Source organism: Gobio gobio (assembly GCF_949357685.1).
Source record: "Gobio gobio genome assembly, chromosome: 6".
Lineage (NCBI taxonomy): Eukaryota > Metazoa > Chordata > Actinopteri > Cypriniformes > Gobionidae > Gobio > Gobio gobio.
Window position 1 is genome coordinate 13,500,564 of NC_137102.1, and position 13,019 is coordinate 13,513,582.

General features: G+C 37.5%; 1 protein-coding gene across 4 annotated transcripts in view; it reads left to right on the forward strand.

The window, feature by feature from the left end:
* The window catches only part of tgfbr1a (transforming growth factor, beta receptor 1 a), a 42,769-nt gene continuing 29,750 nt past the window's right edge, over nucleotides 1-13,019 (forward strand). For 3 of the 4 annotated variants that reach the window (XR_013816770.1, XM_079820087.1, XM_079820088.1), the window contains exon 1: nucleotides 1-164. Coding sequence is in view for 2 of the 4 variants with exons in the window: in XM_079820087.1 (XP_079676213.1) it covers nucleotides 74-164 (91 nt within the window). In the remaining 2 variants the exon portion in view is untranslated. The remainder of the gene's footprint in view (nucleotides 165-13,019) is intronic. The other variant, XR_013816771.1, reaches the window with a different exon arrangement.

The following is a 13,019-nucleotide window of genomic DNA, read 5'->3' on the forward strand; positions in this document are numbered from 1 at the left end:
AGAGCGCTCTCTTTCTCGAAGCAAAGACTCGACTACTTGAATGTGTGAGGAAAAAACTGACCAGACCTGAAGAATGATCTATACGACGATGGACGTCGGAACGTTACTTTGCCGCTCGTTGCTGCTGGCTTTACTTGTATTCTCGGTGACCGAAAATGCGCGAGGTAAGTGCATGAAGTAACACTTCGTAGATTCCCCTCGTCTACATTTCTTAAGTTTTCCTTTTTTCAGAATACTACATAGGGGTGTTCAAAAATGGCGCAGGTTTTGAGAAAGCCGCGCTGGCATGAGTGTTTAGTGTTTTTTGTGCCGTGGCATCGGTCACATCCACATCAGTTTGCGAGAGTGTGCTCGTTTTTCGGACGGGTCGATGGAGTGACTCGCGCATGCAATCGGAGCACCGCGCGAGGTTTGGCTATCGCGACCCAGTATTTATTTACCATACTTCAAAGCTCCTGTTAATTTATAACAACCTCTAGATCAAATGTTCAGTTATCTGAAACTGTTGACGAGATTTGCTTTCATGAGCGAGCTTGAACAGCAGTTTACTTTCAGTCAGTTCCTAATTCACGCCTGTTCCGCACGTGTTTTGTGGTGATGGACATTTTTGTTTTCATAAAGACGACGTTAAAAACTCTATCGTAAAATACCAGACTCTTGGTTTTAGGACATCGCCCAGACAGAAATATCCGGTCCGCACGAGTGACATCAAAGGCTTCTTGTCTATGCATCTGTTATCAAGTTATGTGGACTGACAGGAAACCTACTTTACTTGTTTACGTGATTTCAGTTGTAATAGCAGATCGGGCTATTTCTGTACGTTACGAATATCACAGGCTATTCTTAACGGGTGGCACATAATACCACATCTAATATAGCTGCTATATTCCTTCCATTATTTTTAGTGAAGTAAATTCAATATGACTGAACGTTTATGGATGCAACAGTTTGTTTCAGAGGCGTTTTCTCGTGTCCCACAACACAACAATACACGCGAGGGTACAAATTACACTTCATGCATTACGCTTTGAACCTTACACGAATGCTTTTGTGTACAACACATGCCATTCAAATGTCTTTGTGATTTATTCTTTTTTATTTTTATCGAGATAACATGACGAGGCTAGTTTGTATTCGGACTGTTCGATGAAATGCAGCGGCGTTCCTTCACGCAAACAAATGCCTTTTACTTCAAGCTGTTATGTTGTTCACTCATTCAAAGCACGAAGGGGTTTTTAACTAAAGCAATTTCAACATAAAACAACATGTATTCCTACATTCAACATTAACAAGGGACACGATTAGACGGGGATTAACCTAACAGAAGAAGAAAATAAGGGAGGAAAAAAGGAGGAGGGTATACAAACAATGATGAAAACATTGACAAAGAATGTCAAAAATTGTATTCTAGGTGTTTTGATTGATTTCTTATTAATAGACGTTGAGATTGTAGTTAAATACTAATTAAGTTCCTGCTTAAAGACATTTAACATTTTTGTGTATTTATTTACATTTATGAATGTACATGTAAAACTTCCTAAAACACATAAAGGGTCATTCGTTTTTGTGTTACCTGTGTGTTGCATGCATGTGTGACTGAGATGAGATGTCCTCGATTCATATACTGTGATAGGCAGAGAGAAAACATCCTATATTTACTCCAGCCCTCTCTTCTTCTCCCATCACAGAGCTTCTTCTGTCACAAAGATGTATTGTTAAGTATACAGTCTGACCCTGAAAGATCAGAAGGAAAATCGTTTCAGTTTGTGTTTGCTGAGTTTTGTCTGAATCTTTTACCTGCTTCCATTTTTTTCTTGTGCAGATTCGCAAAAACAGATTGAAAGTCAAAAAAGAAAAAGAAAAAAAAAGTAATGGATCTTCTTATGTAGTAGTATCACCTGGCCTGATGTATGGCAAAATTTGAGCTTGATGTGGAACTTGGTGTATTTATACCAAAAATATTTTAAACAAAATAATAGCGATGTACAGGGTAGTGGTACTACAGTGGATGGAGTTTCGCTTTAGTTTTTTGTCATTGGTCAATATTTAATGTATTAGTGCACGCTAATTGCCTCTTTTTATGTTCAGATCACCTTTTCACACACACAATTTCTGTCAATCTCAGGTATATGTTCATGTTGTTTACTTGATGTGTACTTACACGCCGATAGCTAACAACACAGATATTTGAGGCAGTTTTACTCACCCCCTGCTGTTCCAATGCATGGCCGTGAACCTTTATTGTTGGGACCTCTCCATCTTTCAGCATTAGACGATCTGCAAATCCGGAGTTGAACAGGGCCTTGTTTATAAAACAATCTTTGCAGAAATGTAGGGAACAAACAAAAACACATGCGCAACTCCGTTGCTGCTCCGGCAAAACAAACTCCATCCACTGTCCCTTTAACGCTGGGTTCTTTGGGAAGCTGAACAGGGTTGTCTTGCCATGACAACCAAAAACACACTACTTTGGTGACATTGTTGATTTCGTGTGAAGTCCTGTGACCTGTGCAGCGCAGCCGACGACTTCCCTAAAGCCGAGCAAAGCGAGTTTATGGGCATGCATTTGCTGCTCTCTCGACGTGTGCACATGCCCTTTCGGGAACTTTCCGAAACTTTTGGCACAGAAATACTCAATCAAACGTCGAACTTATTTTTTGAAACTTTGGGAATCCAAGTCTTTAACAGTATAAAAAAACTCAGAATTCATAAAATAGCATTACCCCCCCCCCCCCCCCTCCCCTAAATGTAATATTTAGCAAATCTCAAAATGTTTCAGTGCTGTACATTGTTGTGCTGCTTCAATTGTAGCATTTTAAATGTTAATTTTAGTACTATTTAGTGAATTATTTAAAATCCCAATTTCAAAATATCAAATCCCTTTTGTAAGCTGTACGTCTGATACAAATGGAAATGTACTCAAATTTGTGTCTACTTATTTGTGTGTTGTGTGTTCTAGTAAAGCATAAAGAACATGCTGTACCACATCATGCACCTCTAAAGATTTGTCTTTGTGAAAGACCTAGTTTTGAAAGCATCTTCCTCTGAAAGATTGTGTTCTAACAGCTCTATGGGTTCATTTCTCAAACCACATTCAGAAGTAGTTCAAAACACATGGGATCACATTGCTGTTCTGTTGTATCTTTATTATATTTGAGAGTGCATACTTTTTATTTATTTCTCGTGTGCTAAACATTCAGATATACACTGATGCAATAAGTCATGAATTCCACTCAGACACCAAGTGTAAACTGCAATGTCACTCGGCTAGCTAGATCCGATCAGGCCCCTTGTATAAAACTTTGCATAGATTTCATTCTAAAAGTATGTGTGTATGAACAAGTGGCAGATTTTGCATACTCACAAATGTTTTCAGAAAATATGTATAAGCCACAACCGGCACAAAAATAGCATACACTTTATAAACCGCTGGAGATTGTGTGTACATGCACAAGCTTTATTTTTTACTCCAAAATCCTAGAAATTACCATGCATGGAGCTTACAACACCTCTTTACAACACCGCTTAATCTCATCTGCAAATAATTTTAAATATGCATATTGCTATCCAGATACATGACACTGATACTAAAAAAAAAAGTTTTTTTTTATATTTTATGTATATTTTTTCCTGCAAAATTGTATAATTTATTATGACTTGTTTTCAGAGAATGTATCTTTAATAGATCTTTTATTCCCCTGCCACTTAAATTATTTCTTGCAGTATTAAAACAAGTCTTTTTCGACTTTTAAAGGAACATGCTGACTTTTTGGGACTTTAGCTTATTCACTGTATCCCCCAGAGTTGGTTAAGTCCATACATACAATTCTCATCTCTGTGCGTGCCATAACTCTGTCTGACGCATCCACCGCTAGCCTAGCTTAGCACAAAGACTGGAGGTAAACGCTCCAGCTAGCCTACTGCTCAATAAGTGACAAAATAATGCCAATATTTTCCTATTTACATGTTCTGATGTGTGTAGTTACATCGTGTACTAACTACTAAGACCGACGGAAAATGAAAAGTTGCGATTTTCTAGACCGATATGGCTAGGAACTATACTCTCATTCCCACGTAAAAATCAAGGCACTTTGCTGCCTACCATGGGTGCAGGAGGTGCAATGATATTATGCAGCGCCTGAAAATAGTCCCCAGCACGCTCTCTGTGCAAGCAGGTTGTCAAGTTGGTTATGTTGAAGGAAGTTAGCCTATTTTCAGGTGCTGCATAATATCATTGTGCCACTGCACCCATGGTACGGCAGCAAAGTTCCTTGATTTGGCAGTTATGGCACGCACGGAGATGAGAATGGTATGGACTTATCTAACTCTGGGGGGATACGGTGAATAAACTAAAGTCCCAAAAAGTTGGCGTGTTCCTTTAAGCTTTTGAACTTTTAAAAATTAAATTTGCACAACACACCGTTTCCTTCATATTTGACTACACATTTTTCTGTGCATTGCAGTGTGCTTCTGCCCATTCCACCAATAGCAAACCTGTGTGGGACAGAACAGTACACAGACATCAGATAAATCCAGGCAGCCAATAACAGACTAATGGTCCGTTTGACTACCAAATGTGTCTGGCAGTGGCACTGACACATTCATTATACATTATCCAAAAACAATTATTTTCAACCTTCATTCTTGACCCTCTGTCTGTAATGATCCATTTTTAAGGGGCGGCTCCTTGATTGGCTAACATCAGTGCATAGGAAAGTGTATCAATGCCCACTCTCTATCGGTAATGCATGTCAGTGGTGTTGTGAAAACGTCATACATATGAAACATTTACAAACAAAGCATTGTGAAATCATTTACTTGCTCTTTGTGATGCAGCTGCTGTCAGATCCAATACAGTTGGGTGCTTTATCAAGTTTCTTTGCGAACTCTCCGTTACACTGTGCCTCGCTGACAAAACAAAATGCTCCGAACAAACATGGAACCCTTCAACGCGATCCGGGATGCCATTATAATATAGTTCGGCCTATGTTTGTTTTGAAAATGTGCAGGGATTACTGGAATCACTTGATAAAGTAGATGTAAGGACATCTATACTAATATGTGAATATTTGTTTGGCATCAGGTTAGGGATGAAACGATTACCGGTTTCACGATAAACCACGATAAAATTTAGTGACGGTTAGTAATATCGTATAAAATTTTATTATCATTAAAACCGCGTGTGATTATCACGGTTGTGAAAACTCGCGGTAAATCTTGTCCAGTCAGCGTCAGTCAGGCGCAGCACTGCTGTTTTCTGAATGAGGAGAAATGGCAGAAGGCAGTGACAGCACTCGGGGGATTGTTCTGCCTTCTAAAAGGACCAAATCTGAGGCGTGGTCATATTTTGGCTTTTACAAAAGTCCTGAGGGAAACTTAATCTAAGATGGTCACCCTGTCTGCAGAACATCCCAGAAGAAAGTCGCTGTAATAGGGAAAACACTTCAAAACTACGAACGCAAGGCAAGTGGACTTTGACCTCAGTACCAAACCTACGTCTGGCAAATAATAACGTGAAGCGAACGAACAAATTCAGACAAGACTAGGGCGACATTTAAGGGATAATCAGGGCTTGACATTAGGGATGGGCGATATCTTATCGTTTGCGATATACCGGTAAAAATTCTCCCCACGATAAGAATTTGTCTTCCCGCGATAATAACGATAAAGCCTAGTTGATAGCGCGACCCATCCGCACCGTGCCACCGCTGGCCGTCTCTTGATGCTTAAAGCGTTATTACTTTATGATGGCCGCGGTGGCTGCGTTCATCACTTTGTATAGCTGAACGGGGGTTGGAGAGAGAATTTTCTTGTGGTGCCCCCGCAGCACTCGGTGTCCTACGCGCAGCGCGTGATGGGACGGCACTGAATCCGCATCTCACGTGCAGAGCGAGTACAGCGAAAGCTGCGGAAGAGTTCATAGCTAAACGAGGGGCACCTGAGGGCAATCTGAACCTGTACATACAGATGTATTTTCACTCGCTGAGCACTTGGACTGAGCGCTTAAGAGATTCGCTCTGTCTCAATCGATCGGTAAAGCATTTCAGTTCATCTCAATGAATGCGCAGTGTATTTGACGCACATTAAACACTAGTGTGAGGCGCGCGACTGAGAGCGCTCAGTGTTTCACACACACTCAAAGAGAGAGCGAGAGAGTCTTATACCACACAGAATTGACGTGCTACATGTAAACAATATCCTTTGTTGTATTTTCCTGTAAAATAATGGCGTTTATTTGGAATTATTCAGCCTTTCATGAACAGGAAGAAACAAAATGCACAAACGGGAATCTCATTGGCTGGCGCGCACCTATTAAGGTGCCTGTTTTGATTTCAGCAAATCAGTTAGAATGAGCGCTGACAACGTGATTAATATTCATGAACCCAGAAGCTCATTATTCCTAAGTGCAGTTTATTTTTATTAGTTGAAGAATTCGTGGTATTATTATCTTATCAACGCAAATTACTGAAGTTCTATCATTAAATCATTATTTTCAACTTTTTTGTAATCTGAAGACATTTTTGGGAATCTGAAAATTACTTTTGCTGTTTCTGCTATTTTTACCACTGTTTGCACCATGAGTGTATGAATAAATACAGAATCAGTTTACATGTAAAGCTTGTCATTGATTTGAATTCTTATTGTTTGTATTGTGTGATGTTTTTTAGCACAGTTGCACTATTTAAACATTACCTGCACTTTTACAGAAGACAATTATATCTGCAACTTTTCCATTTCTGAAAAGGCTGGTGTGGAATTTTACATCAAAATAATAATTAATTATATATATATATATTTTTTATTTTATTTTTTTTATTTTTTTATGTATTATAGGAGCCTATTTGATGACATGTACGTTTTACTGTAGATCATTGTTTGTTTTTCTGAGTCTCTCAAGAATGCATGCAGCTCTCACTTGTATCCAAAAACATGGGGAATGATACTACATTTATCGTCATTGATATCGTTATCGCAATAAATACTAGAAAATATCGGGATAAATTTTTACGTCCATATCGCCCATCCCTACTTGACATCAACAACCGCCATTTGCGAGTGTAACGTTATTTCGGCTGCACACTAGCCACTCTGGCTGTTGAACTTATAATAGTCTTCTCAAAAGCCATCTGTTATAATCGCGTTGCGCATTAGAAGCACTTACACGTGCTTCTATTGAGTTTATGAATGCAATATCTCATAATCAGAGGCGTTCAGATTAGCGGAGTTTTGTTCAGAGCGCGCGCCGCTCTCACACGCTGAAATCTGCACTCAAAGCAGAGATAAACGTGTGCTGTACGCAGGAGATTCATTCATCATACAGTGGATGACTGCTTTTGTTCCATTTCAGCAGCGAAAATGGTTTAAAAAAAACACAGCAGAACCACAGCGCATCTGATATGACTGGCATAACGCTGGCGAATTTAGGGACCGCCTGTAAAGTTACATACAACATTGGTAACGTTATACACGTTTCAAACTTCAATAGCATTTGAAGAGAATGACAGTCATAAAAAGACTGTAAAGTGTTCATCTAGGTGTCAGGTATGATGCACACATTTTGATATTTAATAAAATAAACTGTCAAATCATATGGAAATATGGATATGCATTATTTCACTAGGATACTGTTTGGGCTCTAACACAAAATATGCTAGATTTAAATGTGTCTGATAGAACACTGAGAATATTGCTTGGGAATATATTTACAGTGATAATATTAGAGATTATATTTACGACAAATTATTATTATTTATGTGTTATGCGTTGCTATTGATGACGGCCATTAAGGAAGGAAATCCCACAGAATCTAGCTTAAAAAAGTGCTTAGAGCTGCTTTAGTTATTTGTTGTTTGTTGAATTTCAAATATAAAACTTGTTGAAATGTTTTAAGTGAGTGCATCTGTTCTTTTTGAACACTTTCATTTCGTTTGAACAAAACCGTGATAATATTGATAACCGTGATAATTTGGGTCACTATAATCGTGATGTTAAATTTCCATACCGTTTCATCCCTACATCAGGTATTGACCAAATGTTATCTATAGCCCTATTCGGACAGGACTAGTTTTCGGGACTATGTATTTTGAGATTTTAATCCCATCCGAATCTCCCAAGTCAATGTTTTTCTCACACAACAAATTCCAGGGCAAATTACCTACTGTTTTTCGGTTAACTCAATCTAATCCATCCGAATGCGAATGTCTGTGATTGCTGATTCTAACACTTTTCCTCATGTGTTCAAACTCCGACATGCTTTCATTTAGTTTCAATATGGATGGAATCTGATGAAAAAATCACATATGCAACCAATAAATAGAGCTGAATTGCAGAACATGCGAAGAATGCCCATTTAAATATCAGTGTCATATAATAGTAAGATGCGTGTCTAGATTTCTCTGCTCACTTATGCAAGTTTATTATAAACAGCCACTGCTATAAACCCGTGAAGTTGACTTAAATAGGGTTTTTTATAATAAATTAAAGTTATACAATACAAAATCTACAAAACACACTCCCACCTCTGTAATAAACACTGAGATGTAAGTCCCGTCTGAATCTGTACATGAAATAAGACGTCCAGTAATAAGACCTGTAACTTATCTTATCTGTGCATGGAATGTGTGCTAAAATTTCACTTTGTGCTTTTGAAATAAAAATGTCTGATAATTTGTCTAATCATCTACAGATCATGGCAATGCATTGTGGGATGTTACTAGCAGATTGAACAAATTTACGCTAACATTGCATTTATGCGTTTAGCAGACGCTTTTATTCAAAGTGACTTGCATTGCATTCAAGGTAGACATTTTACATTTTGTCAGTTCTTGCTTTCCCTGGGAATCGAACCCATGACCCTGGCGTTGCTAGCGCCACGCTCTATTGTTTGAACAACAGGAAAGCTATACATTAGGACAGTTATATGTAATAAACAAACAGTAATGGTTATAATGGGTTGAAGATGTGTTTGCTTTCATGTAGGTCAGTACATATGTGACCCTGGACCACAAATATGAGGGTCAATTTGAAATCTTATTTTTTTTTTTTTTTTTTTTTTTTTTTTTTGAGGTTTATACATCATGAATAAATAAGCTTTCCATTGATGTATGATTTGTTAGGATAGGACAATATTTGGGCGAGATACAACTATTTGAAAAGGTGGAATCTGAGGGTGCAAAAAAACTAAATATTGAGAACATTGCCTTTAAAGTTGTCCTTAGCAAGGCATATTACTACTGCTAATATTTTTTTTTATATATATATTTATGGTAGTAAATTTACAAAATATCTTCATGGAAAATGTTCTTTACTTAATATCCTAATGATTTTTGCATAAAAGAAAAATTGATCATTTTGACCCATACAATGTATTGTTGGCCATTGCCACAAATATACCCGTGTGACTTATGACTTATGAGGTTTTGTGGTCCAGGGTAATTTTCTGAGATTCTTTTCTTAGATTGAACAGTCATGAATCAGCCCGAGGAACTCAACTTTAAAAAATAAATAAATGTAAGCCCCTCACTAGAGAAATTCTTGAGCTAAAAACACACAACAGTTAACATGAAATTCAGTGATTAATGAGTAACCTCTATGGACACTGTCACTGATGGACTGATATGAAACTTTGCTAAGAAAAATCCATAGAGAGCGGAGGTGGTTTTTGGTTTACAGAGAGATTTGTGCATGCCTGAGCATATTCGCTCATGTAGAAATAGCAGAGGGTCAACATGAATGTTTGCGGAGCAAGGTTATTGACTCGTACTATGCTTCAGACAACAGCAAATGAACTGAAATCGAATTCTCAGAAAGCATTTCAGTCAACAAATTAACAGCCAATAATTGTTCTTCCGTTCAGTCAGCAAATATGCCTTCTCCGACTGATGTTACACTGATTGAAAAGATAGTCGTCGACGGGCCAGAATTGGGGTAGGATATATTCTAGACTAAGTAGTGTTTTGTTTATTTCCCCCGTCATTGTTTGTTTTGTTCATATGGTTGAGGATTAAGTGTCCATTTGTTGTAGTAATCTGGATAAAGCTGGTGGAGTTGTTCTGCTGGCTAAAGTGTTTTCTAAATGTGTGACTCACAGCAGGCAACTGACTTGGCCGTGTTATGGTTTCCAAAACTTGGCTGCTTAGGACGTCTGACTCCCTCCTCCTCCAGACGTATGACTAAGGAAATGTGTTCAGAGCCAGAGGGTCCTCTGATACTACATAACAAAATTGAGTGTCTTTTCCGCCCCTTGGAGAATTTTTAGTATCACAATATTAGAAGAACATATGTCAGAGCTGGAAGTTTGAATATTAAAAACTTTACTTACACACCCTGTTGAAAAAAAAAGACATACTGAAACTAACCTGACCAGCTGAAAAGTGTCTGAAACCCCTCTTAAACCAGGTAATAGACCAGGCTGGGAGATAAAACCAGGAAACCATCTCAGGCTGGTTTTAAGATGTTTTTCAGCTGTATAAGAATACCTCACTTATTACACCCAGACCATGAGGTTGGTAAGATTTTTCATGTTTTTTTGTTCACCAAGTTTTCACCAAAACTGCATTTACTTAATCAAAAGTATATACTGTAAAACAGTGTGTGATAGAGACCCGACCGGTAAAAACTGGGGTGATGTTGGCGTCCAAAAAGATGTTTATTTACAGCAGATGTGCAATATAAATAAATATGATTAAGAGAAATAATACGGGTAAAACTCTCCTCTTCATTAATTGAGGACAGAGTTTCAATGCGCTCAAGCAGCACTACAGTAACCTGGTTCAAATTCCAAAAAAAACACGATCCGTCCTCAAATCCTCCTTCCACTAGTGACGGTTGCCTTAAATACACATTTTCCTGCTTGATAATTGGAGCATACAATTTTCTTTATTAACTGTTGCCACACCATATGATAATAATTACATACATAAGATGATTAAGAACAGGAGTTAATACAAATCAGGAAATACAATAAATATGACGGATAAAACCAAAAACATACATTGGCACATTTCCATAAATGGCTAAAAACTATTTGAGGCCACACCCACTCAGATAAACAGGAAATATAAAAAAGCAAACCCCATGTAATTATTATGAAATGCACAGGACCACAGTAAAAACAGTGATGGAAGACAAATTCAAGGTCCATCTGTTCATCACACAGTAATATGGTGAAATATTATTACAATTTAAAATAACTGTTTTCTGCTTTAAAATATGTATAGTGTATTCCTGTAATGACAGCTGATTTTTTTGTGAGTTGGTGAATAAGAATAATTTCTTATTATTATCAATGTTTAAAACCGTTGTGCTTCTTTATATTTTAGAGAATTTATATTTTAGGGATTTGTTTTCAGGATTCTTTGAATAGAAAGCTCAAAAGAACAGCATTTATTAATATCTTTTTTTGTAACATTATAAATGACTTTTCTTTCAATTAATGCATCCCTCCTGAATAATTTTATTTTATTTTTTATCTTAATAATCCCTGACAGTGTGTATAAGTGTTTGTCAGGTGAGGTTCCTTCATCTTGGTTATGTGGATACAGTCTGATTCAGATCTGCATGTCTGTGTTTTGTTTTGTCTACCATCTTCTATATTTCCTGTGCTATTAAAAGAATGTGTTCCTTCTTTTCCAGTCACCCAGGATGGAAACCTGCTTTAACTTAGCATTGTTTAGTACTAATGGAAATGCCAGCACACTCGGTTATTACTCATTACATTGGCATGGCTCCGGTTTAGTCCATGCTGTCTGGACACGCCCACTTCCTTTTTTTTCTAGCCTGATGAATTTTCAATCCTATCACAGTGAATGAGAAGATGCCCAGCCTTGAGCTCTTCATCTTGTTTTTTCTTTTAGTACATTTAAACAAACATCATCATCCATCCAATGTTAAATGAGCAAACACCTTGAATAATGACTATTTAAGAGTGAAAATAGGGTAGACATTAGATATTACAATGTGTACATTTACACAGACAAACATGTCACATGCCTGCATTGATTAATATACTAATTTGACCATGTTTTACAAGCATTGCTGTGGTGTTGAGGTGAGGTGAGGTGAGGTGACCGAATGGGTGGAGGCTCAGAGTGATTAATGGGATTTTTAAAGGTAACTGAATGCGATGGGTTCAGCATGTGCTGCAACTACAGTTGCTAAGCGACAGAAGTAATTGATTCTTTTTTTCTGTGGTTGAATTGTGTGTATGGAGATGGACAAAGAAAACAATTTTGTGGACTTTCCATCAGAAAACAGATTACCAAGGCAAACCTAAACCAATCCTTTAGTTAGCTATGTTGTTCACTGACAAAACATACTTTAACATTTTGTTTTGTTCTTTAGGTGTGTTGTGATTTTTAAATTAAATCAATAATACATAATGTGTTATATAAAGGTGCCTGCCAATTTCTGTCCATTAACTAATGTAGAAAACGGCAGAGACCTCCATAGTGTATTATGTAGGGCTGGTCCGAATACCATTTTTTTGAGCTTTGAAGCTTCAGCAGTAGGGGTGTAACGAGACACTTATCTCACGAGGCGAGACGGGATACGAGATTGGGTTCACGAGAACGAGACGAGACAAGATTTTTACAAAATATTTTTAAGAAATCCTCAATGATGAAATGCATGACGAGAAAAATTGTTTGCAGGTGCATTTGAAATGTTTTAACTCACCATCTTTTTAACTCATCATCTTATGAATGCCATTTCAGTTCTACTTTCTGAGTATGAATTATCATATGCAGTAAAAAATAACAAAACTCAAGCACTGTAAAGGTTTTGCCAAAAAACTGGCTTGACTGGCTTCTCTCCTGTATGACCCTCTCTTCTGACCTTAGAACTGTACATGAGCTTCTTTTGACCTCCTAACTGAACTCCTTCCCACAAACTGATCATGGATATTAAGTGCAAACAATAACCATAATACCATAATCAAAGTACTCAATATTCAAAGTGCAAATAGAGACCACATTTTTCTTCAAGCATGATACAGAGCTAAGAGATAGCATGTATATTGG